The sequence below is a fragment of the Pyxicephalus adspersus genome, chromosome 5 (genome assembly GCF_032062135.1).
Source record: "Pyxicephalus adspersus chromosome 5, UCB_Pads_2.0, whole genome shotgun sequence".
In the NCBI taxonomy this organism is placed as follows: Eukaryota; Metazoa; Chordata; class Amphibia; order Anura; family Pyxicephalidae; genus Pyxicephalus; species Pyxicephalus adspersus.
In genome coordinates this window covers 57,000,289-57,018,749 of record NC_092862.1, presented here as the reverse complement: position 1 = coordinate 57,018,749, position 18,461 = coordinate 57,000,289, and the positions used below count along the sequence as shown (strand labels likewise).

The 18,461-nt window shown below is 36.5% G+C and overlaps 1 protein-coding gene across 4 annotated transcripts in view; it reads right to left on the bottom strand.

Moving 5' to 3' along the window:
• The window catches only part of RIPOR2 (RHO family interacting cell polarization regulator 2), an 81,173-nt gene that overhangs the window by 19,113 nt on the left and 43,599 nt on the right, over nt 1-18,461 (bottom strand). For 2 of the 4 annotated variants that reach the window (XM_072411593.1, XM_072411594.1), the window contains exons 7-14: nt 17,156-17,305; nt 16,389-16,452; nt 15,580-15,623; nt 13,843-13,968; nt 13,605-13,753; nt 12,308-12,437; nt 8,990-9,685; nt 3,095-3,285 (exon numbers count right to left, since the gene is read on the bottom strand). In XM_072411593.1, the coding sequence (XP_072267694.1) occupies nt 3,095-3,285; nt 8,990-9,685; nt 12,308-12,437; nt 13,605-13,753; nt 13,843-13,968; nt 15,580-15,623; nt 16,389-16,452; nt 17,156-17,305 (1,550 nt within the window). Of the gene's footprint in view, nt 1-3,094; nt 3,286-3,488; nt 3,607-8,989; nt 9,686-10,994; nt 11,142-12,307; nt 12,438-13,604; nt 13,754-13,842; nt 13,969-15,579; nt 15,624-16,388; nt 16,453-17,155; nt 17,306-18,461 lie in introns of those variants that run through there. The other 2 variants (XM_072411596.1, XM_072411595.1) reach the window with 2 other exon arrangements.

The following is an 18,461-nucleotide window of genomic DNA, read 5'->3' as shown; positions in this document are numbered from 1 at the left end:
TTACATCTAAAGCCGTGCTAATATTTTCATGAAACAGCTTGGAAACTGTACCTGGGGTGCAGTGGTTACCATTACCTTTCGTACTTTCTATCCCTGATATTTTATAAATGGAATTAAGCATTGCAAATGATAACCCCATACACTGTAGTTGAATCCATTTATATAATAGTAGGCGCATGAACAATTTGCTGTGTTATAGTCTGAGTATTCAGAAATCCAATACGGTAAAAAAAAAATGGCAGGCATAAGGGTAATTAACACCATAAACCTCCCTCCTTTTCAGTTATATTTTATGGGGGCTCATTTAATGCACATTTTTCCTGAGCCATGCTGGCGCACACAATTTAGTACTCTTGCCTGGTCAATCAGTAACAAACTCTTTTGTCAGTTCCATCTCCTAGGGTTCATCTGTGGTTGGATTTCGTCAATTATTTTTGAATAAAACCGAGAGTATACATACAGTGAAAACCCACAACTTCCTGTACACAAACAATTTGGGGACTCTTTTAGATGGACAGTCTTTTAGCAATGGCATACTGTGTCTAAATGGCACCAACTACTTAGTATTATTGTGTTCTTCATGGTAATAAATGAGCTCTCTCTGGTTGCTCCACATTTTTTTTTTTACGCTAACCAAAAATGGGAATAATTTGTGGGCTGATTGGCTTCCTCAAACCCCACCTCTTCAGAATCCATCTATATAACTATGTTTGGCTAAGACTGATGTTATTAGCTCATGTAAATGATACAAGAAGGTTTACATTCATATCAGTAAATTGGGTAATGCATAAGGTTTTTTTTACAAAAATTTTAGCATACAATGACAAACAATGGAAAACTTCGAAGGATCAGTCAGGAAGGACATTTCTGCGCAGATGGAGAAAACATTAGATAACCTGAAATGTAACTGACATGAGGGTTGCCCAAACATGTTCTCTTTTTTTGGAAAGCTACTGAAATCCCCAGGTAAGCTGTAATTGATAGATGAAAGGTAAATTCACATTTTGAAGACAGACAGCAGAAAGTGGGTGTGCTTGAAAAGGGACTCCACTGATCCTCACTATTTCTAGTACTTGTCATGAACCAACACTAAAATCCACCGTGTTGAATGCAAGAGAGCAGTGACTTATTTTCTTTGTGACATGATAGAACTCAGGCTAAGTGACTGGGTGCTACTTGAGCATAGTAACATGGAAAAGGTCAAATGATTCCCATACCCAGACGCACCCAGTTGTGACGGAGAAAAAGGTGGCTAGGGAGTGCTGGCAAATTGACAGAGGGTAAGGGAGAAGGGATTAGTCTAGCAGCGAGTGGGAAATCATATTTCAGGGGGAGTTCTGTCCCCCAACTATGTGTACAACACCCCATATACAGGAAACAGTCTTAAGTGATAGTAAAAGGCCAAAGACAAAACAAGAATCAACATTTTCAATAAGACAAACATCACAATAGTTTGTGTAGCCATTATTTTAAATCAAGTATTTATTTTGGTAGCGTTCCCCTTTTATATGCATTTGTGAAATTGCAGAGAAATGTTTAAAAGAATAAAAATAAGTATTTTTTTTTTATCTTGAAGTATAGGGTCAGATATTGCACTCATGTTCAATACAATCAATCAGTTAGTTTGTAAAGCCATCTCATAGTGTGCTCTTATGTACTTTAGGGGTTGAGTTATATACAACAGGCAAACATCGGTCAATGGAATACTACCAGTTATATATGCTTTTAGTCATATTTGAATAGTGAACTGCGAGCGTGGAAGCGTGAGAAAATTACACATTGTGTTTTCCCTCCAATGCTTACATGTTATGTAGTAGCCATACAACATGCTAAGAAACTGTTATGTAGGTAATCCCCGCCAAACTATAAATCTTATACAGCTGTTACCATTGGACCTGACAGAGATCTAAAGGAATCAAATATGTGAATTCCAAAAATAATTTAATTTTAATAAACAGAGTTCAAAGGAAACACTTGTAATATGTCATACACAACTGAATGTTGACATGTCTTTCAAACATCTTGATTGCCATTTTTGCAGCAATCGCTACCTTAGCAAGTTCTGGTACACTGCCCCGGTGAAACTAAATCAGGACTTTCAATAGTATAGTTGTCACAATAGCATTGCAGGGCAATAATTAAAAACTCAGATTTTTTGGTAGCGTTAGGAAAGGATAGGAACTGGAAATTTAATTTTAAACATAAAATTAAATAAAAGTCAATTTTAATTCTAGGTTGTAATGTGATAAAACAGGAAAAACACTAATGAGGATGACTACTTTTGCAAAGCACTATATCTGCTCTTAGGCCACGAACACACATCAGATGATTCTCGTCTGATAATCGCTTCAGAGCTAGTATTGGATGAGAATCTGGAATGTGTCCAGTGTGGTTCAAAGATCCATCCTGGTGGATCACCAAATGCCCATAATACAAGTAAAAGGATAAGAGAGCGCAGTGGGATGCTGATCTATCGTTCTCCCCTCCCTTTACATAGAGCAGAGCGCAGCTGTATGGACAGCGCTTGTTCACTCTTGTCGTTGGAAAGGATCTTTCACGATCCTTTCCAACAATTATTGAACGTGTCTATGTAGTCTTACTCTTATTTTTAAAAAATCCTGTAAAGCAGAGAAAAGCAAACATTTAACATTTAAGTGACAATCCAGGTCCAGACTTTGCCCAAAGCAGCATGTTTAATAATTTCTTTAATAAATTGTGGATATATGAAACATGATTTCAAGCTACCCTTCATGCTAATCACTGAAAAACAGTTCAACTAGATGGCAGTTTTTATTTTATATTAACTAGGTATAAATGGGTTGTTACAAGCACCATTGGTGTTACACTCTAGGATCCCAAACATTGGGAGAAGTATAAAACATATTTCACTGAGTGCATGTATTTCAACTTCTTTACATCAGTTGTATATATTTTAGGAATGTATTGTTTGTATTTGAGCAATTCAAATCTACAATTTTTTTTAACCTTTGCTTTGTTTTTTTTTGTTTTTTAAAAGCACCGACTTTCTTAAATATTGTGCAGGGCAAAAGTTAGGTGTTCCAAAAAACATTGAAAAGAACATTTGGACACATACCTTTGCTTCTCCATCTCAGTCTCAGTAAAAACTGAATCTGCACCTCCACCGTTACAAACCATCCCACATCCATCCTCATCAACATCATCCTCATCAAAGTCAGAGGTGTTCAGGAAATCAAAGCTTTCTAAAGCACTCTCAACAGTTAGACTTATACTTGAAGACCTGCTTCGGTTTACAGATGGCTTGCACTGCAAAAGTAGAAGGGATCAATGAAGACGAGACATACTTTATGGTAAAAAACACACAGCAATAATTTAGGACTAGCTATAATTTAGGACTACACCTAATTTATTGGGTTACTATCTACAACAGCTAAATGATAACTCAAAATATTGAAAGAATTGTATATGGCAGTGTAATTAAGTAGAAGTATCGACAACTTACTACTCACCAGCTATCTTTAAAATCTTGCTGCATTAAACCAACTTTGGCAGCCAGTCATTATTAACATGGCCCCTGACAAAAGATACGATTGGGTTTAGGTAGAGATGTTGGAAAGTCACCTTTCTCTGCAAAATAAATCAAAAAGTTCTTTTGGCTGAGGCCATGTATCAAAAGCATTGGCAAGGTCACTATTTATACAGCTGGTGGATTAAAGCGAAATTGCTAACTTTTTACATACTTTCTTCAAGGCTGCCATGATTAGATCATAGTTGTATTACACACACAGAACAAGCATGCAGATTAAGAGTTCAGACTTTTCTTTGACCTTTTGATCTGCATGCTCATTTCAAGTTTCTGGAGACTGAGGACAGAGACAGACAAGAAACTATTTTTCTTAGATGGAGGTCAGCAATGAATTCCTTTAGTACAAGTTAACTGTCACCATGTCAAATTTCTTCCTAAGACAACCAAATAAGAAGCACTCATACCCGTTTTATGAGATAGTTATGGATTTCATGTGTACTCACTAGTAAATACCAAGGGAGTTGAAGAATGGCAGTTTCCACAGTATGCTTCTTATCACTGTGTTGGATTTTTTTGGGGAACGTGCAAGTACTGTTAAGTTATTTGAACATTATTTAAAAATGTCTACATTCTGTTTCGATACTTTACAGGAGCCTCTCCCAACCTTTTTAACACTGGAAAACCCCTTAAAGGTCTCAGGGAACTCCTATTCATAATTATATCTAAAGTTCGCAGTATATTAGCATGGTAAACAGTGGGAAGAATGCCTCTTACATTGATGGCCATTGGGAAGAATGTCATTCTACATTAGGGTGACATTTGGTGATAGCCAAATAGATCACTGGTGTCAGCTGAACTGATCTGAGGAACCCCAAGCAACCTCTGTAGGAACCCTGGTTCAGTATTTATTATTAAATTTTCAGTCCATGAGATGGGTCCTTCAGTCCTTGAGGTCCTGACTGTAAAACAGCTGAATCTACATCCTTCAAGAGTAGTGACTCCAATATTTTTGCCAGGAGTTGTAATTAGACCCAATAGTGGAGACTCTTCCTTCACAGATGTGTTTTTTGTTGCATCATACTCAATCCTCCTCTCCTAAACACATCTCTGAATATGCTGCAACTTTGGGTGCAGTGTCAATTTTTTAAATTTATTTTCCATGACAGAGCAAGAACCAAAATACACTGGCTTACACAAAAGGAATAAAATTAGCTTGGGGTTGTTATCCTACATTTCTTATAGAGTTCCCTGCTTATTCGTTAGGATCACTCCTTCACTTTGCATTTCTGTTCTGTTTTATTTGGAACATACAAATATCTAATACAACATTATGAACTTTCCATGGTGTTTTGGGAATCATTTATTAGATAATTTTATACAACAAATGAATACACACAGACACACACATTCACACCTACATGTACACCCCAAACATTAACACACAACCCTTTTACTACCAAACCAAATCCATATTGCACTGGCCTTGCTTTATCTTAACTTGGTTACTATGGGTTACTACATTGAAGACTTAGGACAGGAGAATTAACTTTTTGTTAAAAAAGGCCATGCAGGACAGAAAGACAAGTTGATGATGTTGCAAATATTACTAACAATCACTTTCTTTACTCTCCTCAATTCTTACAGTAGTCCTTTAACAATTTGAGTAAAAACATTATTTGTGTGTTCTATAAGAAAACCCCATGTGCTATGAATAGTTGAGAGATCTTGACAATGTTAAATGTCAAATCAGAAAAGTTTCTGATATCCTGGCCATGTGTCTGTATCAGGTACTTCCCTGCCCTTAGTAATAGCAGAAAGCTCTGTGTAGAAAATAAAAAGAAAATGCAGCAGCCGATTGACCAGAAGTGACCAATTTTTGGGTTATGATCAGTTGTGAATAGATGGGATATGCTGGTAATGATACATTGATAATGTGTACAAATAAGTACATAAAATAGAAAGCAATCTGAATTCCAATCCGGAGCAAATGATTGGAATGGCAGAATCTTACACACCTGGGTGAAGTGTTTTGGGATTTCCAAATTACTGATCAGAGTATCAATAAGATTGGTTATTTGATCACAAAAACTAGCAACAGATCTGCTCATGTGCATTAGACCCTATTTACATTAAGCAACTGCAGAAAACTATGCTTTAGAGTGAACTCAAAGTGTACGTGGACCAGATAATGGTATTATCTGCTTACTAAAACTTTATTAATAAAAATAGACTAAATTATTGTGCTAATCTTTTGAGGCCATAGGATGTCTGTAGCATATTTTCCTGAAAGGTTAGGTGTACTTTTTACATGTTCCCTCATTGGAAGCACTAAGTAGGTTGGGGGATCCAAGCAAAAAGAAATAGAAGTACAGATGTCAAAATATGACATAAAAGAAAACAACGATGCTGTCATCATTGATCACTTGTAAATTTAAGTTGCCTGGCTATATTGTTCTCTTTTTTCCTGCTTGTTCTGGATCAGTAATTCAAAGTACTGAAGCCTGTGGGACAGAATGACAGCCAGGCATTAGCATTTCCAGAAGGACAGTTTAGCAATGGAAGCCTGCACATTTATCTTGTGTCTAATATTAAAGCATTACTTTAGCATAATTTGATAAACTTAGGCCACTAGGTAAGGCCAAACTTTGATTGGTAGAAATGAAGCAAACATATTGGTATGTTTAAAAACTATCAATCCGTGGTCTTCAATAAGATAACCATACCAAATATACCATATTCATACCAATGTAAAACTCAAGTTTAAATTAGAGTTACTGATAGCGGTGTTCAGTTTATGGCTTAAAATTATAAATATTTAAATATCAAATGTATTGCAATAAGAAAATGTAAAGTGTATATTAAGCTATAATATATATATTTTGGATACTTTAACTTAAAGTTGGAAGGCTTAGGCCCTCAGTGAACTTTTCACGGATTTCCTCCTTTATTTGTCAAAGTCTCAACAGAGTGAATGTGCTATGGTTAGGGCCCATAATGAAATGCAGCCAGGGGTGTGGTGGGGCAGGCAAAGGTGAGAATGACATGCCCTCACTTTTTTCAGGAATGTGCACGGATGCCCACTCAATTTTGCAAAGAAATTCTTTGGTCCACTGGGGGGGGGGCGTTCGGTGCCGGCCAGAGCCGCGGACCATGTCTCCTGCATGGAACTGCAGGCTCAGGACGGTTTGTCTCTCTGAACAGAACCCACCTACTCTCCCTTCGCAGGCTCAGCCCTGCAATAGGAGTGAAGGGGTTCTGGTATCATGACATCACTTTGGGGGAAGTTTCTTCTCCTTTGAGTGGCACACATAGGCAGGGGTGTAGTGTGGTGGGCACAACAAGGATAGTACTGTGCACTCTTTTTTTTTTTACGACTATACCCCTGAATGCAGCACATCACAAATTGTGTTCTGTGCCGTGTGATGTAAAAATATGCATTATATTTTTTTCTAGTGCTACATTTAAATGGGGTGTTAGAGGCAGTTTAGGCTATAAAATATGTGTAACTTAAAGGAAACCTGTATTGAAAGAAACAGATTATGCCATTGGCTGATTCTACTGGTTGCTTGCTTGTCTCTGGCATTGGTAAATGATGAACATGCTCATGCTGGATACACGTTAGGTTATAAACGTTATCTGTGAGAAGAAATCACCTACTAATAGGTTTAAATTTAAGTTAAGTGTATATTTGTTTTTGGATGGCAGGTTCGAACCAAGCACTGATCATTTTTACTATGACCCCCATTTGCAAGCATGTCTTAATTATGCACAGAATCTCGGTTTTATTCTGTAACATTTTCTTTTACAGATTCCCTTTTAACAGTTCTTTTACTATCCTAACAATCCCCATCCTATGTGTTAGCAACAGGTAGTAAAGATAATAAAAAAAATTAATACAGAATAAAAATAAAGATAGCAAAAAGGGGCTTAATAGGGTAGTACATGGGAAGAACAGCATGCAGTAACCCATAGCATACAGATTCCTTTTTAATTAGTATAAAGTAATTAGAAGAATGTAGAAGATTGCAGAGTGGTTAATTTCCACATTGTTGTGCTGCACATACTACCCAAATCTACCCGCTGCTTCTATGCATTGGGAATTATAATAATACAATAACAACCAATGTCCAGGCCAGATTGCCATCATGCTGGCCAGAGTCAGATTACTTTGTCTTGTGAGAGAGAAGTGAAAAAGCTTTGTGTATGGATCGGAAATTAGTGAACAGAGTGGTGTGGAAGTACAGAGCAGGTGGGTATAAGCAGCAGCTTGCGGGATCAATTTAACACAGGTTCACTTTAATATCAAAACTGCTTAGGTAGCAAATCAGAATTGTGATTACGTGTTATTGGAAAGGTTAGTACATTCTTATAAGAGCAGAGGTAATGCAGCCACCGATTAAAACCCCACAAAACAAAGTCAAGTAGGCATGCAGGTACGTGTAAAAATGAATGAAACAAGGAAGGGAACATGCATAAAAACATTTTTTATTTAGGTGAAACATAGAACATATCAGCCTCATGAAAAACAAAAATTGCCACGTTAAATAAAACGTATAGGCCATGTTGTACATGCACATATAATACTTTAACAAGCAAATGGTGTCTTGTGATATTTAACAGGGGGAAAAAAGTGTTTAAGTCTAAGCACATTTCCGTGAAAACTGCATAAAAACACTCCAAATAATTAAAAAAAAAAACATCCTCTTCCCATAGAAAATTTAAGTGACGCATTTCATCAAAAAAACAAAAAAAAGTGATTATATTAAGTATTTTGGTGTTGGAACACTAAGTTCCTGTATTACGTAGTAGCCATAGTAACTCAGCCATTTCACTAGCTTCATAGTCCTAACTTTTTGTTTATAGTACCACAAGCCTGTTAGTCTATAAAAGCAGATCTAACCTCTGAATTAAAATATAGCCCTATGGGGGGCACCTCTACATTATCCAATACAAAAAAAAATGTATAAAAAAAATAAAATAAATTAAAATCTTGAATTTTGAAGAATAAACATTAAAAAAGAACTGGATTTCCAGCATTTTTCAGTTACAGTTTACACGTCTTCTGTGTTTTGGGAGGTTAATGCTGCACTGATTGGTCAAGAACAAAACTATGTACATCTGCTCATCTTTTGCGACTGGAAAGTGCTGGAAATCCAATTCTTTAAAATGTACCTTCCCCATGGATGTTTTTCCAGGGTCTTACAGTAGTCTTGTTTCAACTTATGTTTTAGGTGTACTTTACCAGTTAAAAAAAACTTTATACTCAGTACTGCAAAAAGCCAACAAAAGGATACAAAAATGCCAAAAGAAACCAAAAATTCCGCAGTCCAAGTAAACATTTTGGCTTTGTATGTAACCAAATTTAGTTGCATTAACTGCAATATGCACTGGTAACACTTTCAAACCACATCCACCCTCACCCTTCCATATCAATATACATCCACAGAAAAATTAAAGGCACAGTGATGCTTTGCATTCACTTACTTTTAGAACATCCTCTAGGTGTGTAATTTCCTGGTACAATTCTTGGTACTCCTCACACTGATCCTTACAGGGTTCAAGGGTCAGAAGCAGTCCCTGCAAAGATTCCTCCAAACTTCCATCCAAAAATGATCTATTGGCTTCAGATTCACAACACGTGGAGCATTCAGCCTGGAGTCTTTCTGGGACAACAGCAGGTATATCCGTTGATGTAAGCCTTTTAACTAGTTGTTTAGTAATATTCCCTTCACAATTGTCCAACTCAACAGGTTTCAGCTCAGAAGACTCATCAGAATCTTGCAAAATTGACACCGACACATTTGAATCAATAAATATGCTATCATCTACAATTGCAGGAGAGATTTGGCAAGCAGAGAAGTCCGGTTTACCTCCTGATACAGCGTCCTCGCTTTCAGTAACATTCTCTGCATTGGATTGAAAGTCTTGGGATTGATTGCTTAAGTCTGCAGAAGACCTGGCACTCAAATTGTCCTTTACACGTGCCTCAGATAATGGCTCGTGGGCTTTATGTTCTGGTGGGGTTACCATGATTTCTGGATTGGAGTAACCCAAAGAGGAAGAAGGAGTAGATCTAGGCGGAGTACTATCACCATTAGGCAAGTCGTCAAAACTTAAAGAGAGCGCACGCTTTTCAATAGACTCTACTCCATTATCAAAGACATCATCCTGCAAATTGGACTGCAAATAAAGAACATACAATGTAAATTACAAATGGTCTCAATTTTCTATGGAGTAAAAACAGCCATAAACACACATGAAATATTTTCTCATTTAAGAACCAAATACAATAGCAACAGAAAAATGAAATATAATAACACATTTTTTACCTGTTCCAGAAATTATGAAATGTTAAAACTCATAAAAGACATATGTATATATTACTCAAAAATAAATAATCAAAAAGCCCACCAAGCAACGTTTAAAAACAAAAGTCATAATTATTTTTCAAGCCAAAGAGAGTGGATCATAAATTCTGGAAAAAGTGCACTTTAAACAAAGAATACATTCAAAGTTGAACACAGAAATGGATGACAGAAAAGAAATCGTCAACCTTATTGACTGATGTATCTGAATTAGCAGGAAGGACTTTAAGAGTAATATGACAGCTTTTTAATTATTACAAACCTAAATCTTCAACCTCAGTTTAGTTTTTGCTTTACATATATACTTAGAATAATAAACTGAAAACCCATACCCATCTCACCTGTACAGACAAGGTCATTGCCAAAAAGCTACAGTGCAATGGCAAAAATACTATTTCCAAAATGGAAGCCCTAACACCGTTCAGTCAAAATAACCTGTAAAATGCACCTTTACATATATTGAACATGCCAAAGGCTTCAACAGCAGATAGGAATCTTAAGTTTAGCCACATGGCTCTACTTTCCTAGTCTCATTGGACGAAATGATTAATTTCAATTTTGAAAAGAAGTATCCATAAACTAAATTGAGCAGCATGTGAATAAATACCCTCTTGGAAAAAACGTTTTAATAATGTTTTAGACATTAGGAATACTATGAGAGTTTGCAATTTTATATAATCAAGAATATATATAGAATAGGGCTAAACTATTTATGTAAAATACTATTTTCAGATGTTGAAGACTACCTGTTCTACAATAATTACATTATATTAATAAAGTCAGTCCTACTGAGTCATAATGGGCCCGATAGGCTACTATCTTTAACACACTGGTTCATGATAGCCAGATTTGTTTTATTATTTTGCAACTGTTTTTCTGTACTGTAATCTTAAATCTATTTGGTTGAAGCAGCAGATTATTAAATGAGGCTTAAGCAAACTAATTTTCGCCATAGGTTGGCCCAAAGATTTAAAAACAGAGAAATTCCTGACTTGGCTTTTAAAATACCAAAAAAACAAGCATTTATAAAGTATGAAATTACCAGGAAAATGAATACAAGATGAAATGCATGCATGGACAGTCACCCAAAACCAAGAACACACATCTGCCTGCTGGTAACTCACATAGTGCTCTCTGCCTGATCTAGGCCTCAGCCTGAGAGAGGGCAGGTCACTAAAAGAGCGACTGCGCCGGAGTTTGTCAAAGAAAGTCTCCTGTAGCGCATCCTTAATGGACATTCGCAGCCTGTCTTGTGGTGGGTTCAGCCATTTCTTCAGTGGTTTAAAAGCAAATTGAATGTTAGTAAACAAAGAGCATCACTACTATGTTATCAAAACAGCTTAACCATCGAAAATTATGGAAAATATCCCTAGCACAAATCTCTTCCTAATCTGTTTGTAAAGGATATAATGGTAAAAGAAATGGATGTGGTAATGTAAATCAATATTCAACTTCTATTCTATTTCAGATAGAATGGGGAAAGGTTAAAACCCCTTGCCTGGTGTTACTGCTCTACAGGGCCCCATAAGCAAGATTTCCGATGACATGTTGTAGCATGACAACACTTACCAGATAGGAAAAGAGGAAAAATCTGCAACGGAACTAGCAAACACTAAAAAGTTGACAAGCATTATAGTTTTGTCTGTGCTGCTATACAAGAGAGATTTACCATTATCTCCTAACAACTTAAAAGGGACAGTTAGCCCTGCACTACAATTGTTAAAATTAAAACAAATAAGTGGGGGCACAGTAAAACGCATGTTTACTTATCCTAGATCTTACTCTGTAGCAGGCTCATCATGCAGCCTCTTCTGCAAGGTTCAACCCATGCTGCAGGAGGAGGTATGACATCTCTTACAGTGTAGGGACAATAGTCTAGCTATGTAAGTGAGGATGGTTGGTGACTTGCCTCACAAGTCAGAAAAACAGAGAGGAGTTTCAGGGGAATAAGGTAAATACGTAAACTTGCTTTTTTACCCCTAGGTAAAAAAAAAAAAAAAGACAAGCATTTACTATTGTAGTGCAAGAGTAATAGCACTACAAGATATAGTTGTCTACCCTAGCTGCTGTTCAATTGTAATGTGGACCTTGTGGAAAATGCAAGGTCTGTTTCTTAGATTTGGTTCTCCTTTCTTTGTAAAAATATACAGTATATTTGTACATACGAACCATGTTTTCCTACCCTTGCAGGACATCAGATCACTATCCTTTCCTGGGGAATGGGGGAAGAAGCCAAATCTATAATAATGCTTGGTTCAGCTCCAATCCCATCTAACTGCTTTATGATTTTGTAAAAAACAAAAAAAATAAATAAAAAATGTGACCACTTAGATTGCCATCCGTATGGCCAGCTTTGTATTGGAACGTTAATACAATAAGCATAAATGAAGTTCATGACAAATCAACATTACAATTTGTGATAATGGCTTAAACTTACAAAGAAGGAATGGTCTTTAAAAGTGGGGGTCTCTGGTGTACCCTGGCTGTATATGGAGACTCTTCTTTGGACAGCAGATGCTTTGTTCACATTGCCTGTAGAAGGTGTCAGGTCTTCTGTATCGAAGGGACTGAAAGGCAAAAAAAACAAAACCATAACATGTAAGCGGTTCAAAGCAAAACATTTCCTTGACTTTCTTCAACTTTATTATTAGTTTTCTTGTTCAAGTTTATTAATCTAATACAATACGAACCCTTTAGGTAACTAGAAGAATGAAACTTGTGTTGTGGCTGGGGGGAATTTGGCCTTTTTCCTATGCACTATATTGTTCCAGTTAATGTATATTTTCACATTAAATATTGATTCCCACTGAAAAATGAGGAGCTGCGCCTTACCGTGAACAATCTAAAATCCATGGTTAGACAATCATTTTCAACTTAAAATACTCCAGTGAAAAACACAGAAAGAAGTATTTTCAACACAATTTTATTAACACGCCATGTGCCTCCTTCCGCCATCCTAACATAGTACCCCCCATCTCCTTAACGTTATAGCTCTCTCCTCTTCTGGGAGTGTCTAATAGTAATCCGTGCTGGCCAAGCTCCACTGCCCCTCACCTTTTTTATCTAACGCCTGAGAAAAAGCAAAGGGGATACCACAGAGTGTCACAGTCATCATTTCTATTTAATATATGTCTGTATTTTTTGAATTTCACTCTAAAAATATCCTTCTACTTTAGGTTTTGGAACATGGGCATCGCATATTTAGCTTTTATCCCTGAACTTCCATCATTCATCAGTTTAAATTTTAATGTTGTGTTTTTATCAAACAGGGTTTATATAGCGCCAACATATTACGCAGCGCAGTACATTGACAGACATGACACAGACAGTGACACAGGAGGAGAGGACCCTGCCCAGAGGAGCTTACAATCTAGGAAGAGCAGGGTCCTCTCCTCCTGTGTCACTGTCTGTATTCGTCTGTCATTTGCAACCTGTATTCAATGTACAGCGCTGCGTAATATGTTGGCACTAAAAAAATCCCGTTTATTAATAATACCGCATCAATAATTCATCCCACATTTGTTAAAACTGCTTTGCTGTCAACATGTATAGAGAATTGTTTCACCAGAATGTGAGGATTCTGAGACACTGGCAAAACAATATGACAATATTACAGAGTTCACCGAGAGCATGCTCTTAACTAATTAACTTTAGACAAAGTGGTTTCAGCCTGGGGCAAACCAAGAACAAATAAGAAAGAATGACAGCCAAGTGCTTGGGTCAGTGTTGCTTACCACCATGTCACCTCTAGGTTAAGTTTTACTGTGCCAAGGTCATTTATGTCTACAGCAACAGCTTGAGGACGTGCAGCAAACAAATCCTTTGTTTCACATGTGACGCTTCCCACCAGGATGTGAGTTGCTATTCCTTTAAGTTCTGTCACCTAAGGGAACAATATTATGAATCTATAAAAACAGTACTTCTGCTATGATTACAGAAAACATGCAAGATTTTTCACCATCGGTTAGATACCTTTATTGATATTAAACTGTTAATCAGTGGAAGAAAAAACATTTCTTCTCCATCCCAGCTCTGTTTGCCATTAACTTCAATTTTGCCTTTTAGTTTCCACCTCTGGCGACCGTATCGCATGAATATCTGAAAACAAAATACCAGGAGGGGGCATTAGAATTAATTTGTTAATTATAGAATTCAGAGTAGGACTATGGCCACCAATGAAAAAAAAAAAAAAACTGTTTAAGCACTTCAATATGACTGCATCTGCATTGACAGTTTCCTCTGTAAGCCGAGTGTCTTGGTTGAAGGATGTGAGACACAAATTAAGAATTTAGCGAAGCCAGCTAAGGTAAAGGATATTTTTGTTTACTGTAGGAGGCTTGTGCTATAAATTTTTCTTGCTTTTGTTTACGCAGTCATTAATTGTATTTTTTATTTATTTGAAGAAATATACAGCAATAAAATAACAGCTTGAGTTCACAGGACAACATTGTGTCAGTGGTTTTGGAGTATTTGGGAAATAGGAATGATAGGATTTCATTTATTTTTTCCATAGAAGAGCATGTACAGCATCACCAAATCAATGCTTCTATTTATTTTGTTTGCATATATGTTTCTCACATCACTGAAATACCCAACAGATTCCCTTTGAACACCAATTTCATGGAACATCACCTGTGCAAAATAATAGCAATACTGGATGTTGATCATTTTATTGTAGATTAGAAAATGCAGAAACATTTTTTCCACATGGACATAAAACTGTACTTCTACTTACTAGCTTGACCAATCAAATCAAAACTACAGGCAATGGTACATATAAACTGTGCTATGTTAGTGTTTTGCAGACTACAGTCTACATACCTGCAGTTTTTAAACACTGTTTACAGACAGCAATTTAGGGCAAGTGACTCTTATGCAATACAGATCACTGAATTCTATGTGCCCAGATTCTGGAATTTGTGCTTTTGTACACTGCAGATGTGAGACACCCAAGAACCTAAAAACTTTAACCACTTAAGTTACCACTACTTCTACCATCAACCACTGAGCAAACACAACCAGGTAATATGCTGTACAGTCAGGAGAGAGATTGCTTGTTAAGTCCTCAAGATAAAAAATGGAGAAAGATGAGACAATGGGCTTGGTTTTTCAGATATTAAAACAACTCCAAATATTACAAGACTGCACTGGAATTTAGATGGATGGGGGGGGGGGGGGGATTTATATGGTTTGCACATCCATAAGTACATGAAGTCAGAATAGACCATCCTGGGCAACCCCTTTCAGAAAACAGGTCAAATATGAAACAATGTTGCCAGCTTCTTCTTTAGCACAAAAGAAACAGCCAGACTCAAAGTGTAAAATGTTTGCGAGTTGTTTTCAATATTTTTGTTGTAAACCAGTGCATAAAAGCTAAATTGAATATACTTCTACAACCACTTTTAAGCTCAGTGCTATGCTTTTATTTGACAATCTTTAATCTAGCTGGTTTTGGAGAGGTGTTGTCTGCTCAATGCAAACACATTTCCATTTAAAGATTATAAAAGAGCAGATATATATTCCCAAAAAAACTATAAGTGTTGGATCATGACACAGAACCTGTCTGTCTGTCCTTAACCTTGTATTAAGTTTTAGTTGGTAATTTGAAAAAGACATTAACTGAATGGAAAAAGTTTACAAACACAGCAAATTAAAACATACTGGGTATGTTTGTGATATAACACAGGTAAATTACAAAGTTTTTTCTACCTCATACTGGTCTCCTGGACATAAACGGGCAAAGCCAGCTAGACCTGCAAATAAAAAAAATGTTATGTGCTCATAAAAAACCTCCACCTATACAAAACCTATAATATATATATATATATATATATATATATATATATATATATATATATATATATATATATATATATATATATATATATATATATATATATATATAACACTGTAAAAAAACAAAACAAAAAAAAGTACAATATCATATTTAATATGTTTTTTTTATAAAACACTCTTTTAATGACTAAAGAAAATATATAGCGGAACTTTCTTTTTAATGACCAATGCATTTCCCAAAATACTTGTATCACATAAAAGAAAGAAAGAAAACCTGTGCAAAATTTGCAGCCATTAGGAATATTACCTAAAACACCACTAGGTGGCAGAAGTGGTTTAGAATGCTGAAATATAGACTACATAATGTCAGCAAACATCAATTATCTGACAAGCTTTATGTTTTGCTTTTAAATGGGACTGCTGAACTGCAGGTAACAATTGTATACTTTTACCTGTTTCCAAGTTAAAAAAAGGTGAAAAATCTAAAACTTATTTTAAGAGGTAGTGCAGTTAAGTATTGGTTAAAGTACAGCTTCATGTTTAGATTATCTTCAGATGGTAAAAAAAATAAAAAAATAAAAAAAAACACATTCTAAAAAAAACTTAAATTACTATAATTATAGAAAAAACAACAGGGGAAAAAAAAAACAATTATGATCATATTGACCAGCTTGTCACTAGTCCAACACATTTTTGAATTGTCTTCGTACAGTGTTTATTACCTTTCATCTTGATGTAAAATTCTCCCAACAGGCTTTCCATTTCAGATTCAACAGTGCACATATTCTGGAAGAAAACAATAAGGAAAACAGTGTTGTAAAAAAAAATGTCCGCATATAAGGTTTCATTAAACCATTGTAGACCTAGTTTGGAAACGATTTACAAAAACATCATCATTTAGTAGAAATGGGAGAGAGTGACCATTAGGTTGTTAGGTAGGCCAGCATACTGGTCATATTTTGCTACTGCACACAAATACAGCAAAGTATTCTAGCTATTCCCAGACTTGTTCTGGGTCAGACATTCAGAGAATATTAAACGTTAGACGCAGTCAAAGCATTTAACAATTTTAGAAGGAGATCAGCAAAGCTAGCCTTTATATTTTTGGTAAAGACCCCTTAACACATGCATTTGTGAGCAAGTTACTTTATAAAAGCCTGAAAAATCATATTTTTATTTTGAAAAAAACAAAAACTGTAAAGAGACATGTATGAACTGGTATACCTGTACTTAATTTGTCTGTAAACCAGCTAAGTGTTTTACCTTTGACCCACAAGTATTTAGCTGCAAGACATCACTAAAAATCAACCATAATTATGGTGGCAAATGTTTGAGATTTTACCCAGTCCAAAACATTTCTGATATTCATGAGAGTCCCTCCACACAATATACAGACACGAACATGAATGGAAGCATGGTGTGATAGTTTACTTGCAATGGTGTGTCGCAGCTAGCACAATTACACACACGTAACATAAGATCACCCTACCTCTGTATACTCTTTAAAGCTCTTGTTTATTTCACTTAGGCTTTCTCTGGCTGCTCTGCTTGAAGGGGATGCTGCAAACGCCTGCTTCATTTTACTTGCGCCCTCTCTCAGGCGTCTCTGGATGCAGTAGGCTTCATATAGCTCGTCAACCTTGGGAAACAAAGCAGTAGCATCCACATTAGTACATATATATCTATATCTTCAACTAAAATTTACACGTCACATATTATGTACTTTGTTTAGTTTGGCCTGCTGGGTGCTCTGAAAGAAAGGACAGTTAAAGGCTAATTTAGCTAATGGTGCTAATGGTGATGCAAATCTCGTCAAAAATACTTTGCATTTTATCTATGGTTCCGGGTTCGCTCAAAACCAATCGAAGGTGGGGTCCTACGTCATTTTCTTACGGCAGCAAGGGCCACTATCCTGAGATTGTGGAAGCAATCTGCTGCTCCTTCTATAGGCAATTGGGTCTCCGAACTTGAAAAAATCCGCCATATGGAGATGTTGGTCGCGGAGGATGATGATAGATTGGAACAATTTAGAATTACCTGGTCCATTTGAGACTGGTTTAAAGACTCTCCCCGATTCCATACATATTTTATTTAGTTTCCAGGCTTATAGGCTGGAACACAACCCCGGTATTGAGGGTTATTATATATCCTTTTTTTGTTATTTTTGTATCGATCGGCATTCCCCTCCCCCCTTCTCCCCTGGGCTGCTTTGTTATATGTGTATGTCTCCGTTTTTATTTTATCTGTTGTTTAAGACTATTGGTTTACACTCTGTGCCATACGCTTCCGGTAGCGGATATATAGAGCTGTTTTTGTACAGGTTTAATATGTGCTATATCATCCCCTTAGGACTGTTATGTTTTTTGTCATATTTGTTGGGTATATGCAGCTTCCTGGTACTAGATGTCTGTTAATACGAAGCCTACACTGTTATGCTTGATATGATGTATGTGTTGTATACCTGAGTCTTTTTGTTATGTTTACCTGTTATTTTTTTCTCTGAAAACTCAATAAAAGATGATTGAAACAAAAATACTTTGCAAGTGACCAATCTGTGTGATACGATTTTGTTTGTCCTGTTAAAGGACAGAACAACTTAAGCTACGTACACACGGCAGACTTTTATCGCCCGATAATCGGCATCGGCCAATTATCGGGCAAAAATCTTCCGTGTGTACAGTCGGTGTCGTCCATCGTCCGGACGACCGACCTGCCGGATCCACGGACGATGGACGACAGCCGATCGTAATGAAAGGGAAGGGGAGAGCGCGCAGCAGGGTGCCGCTCCGTCGCTC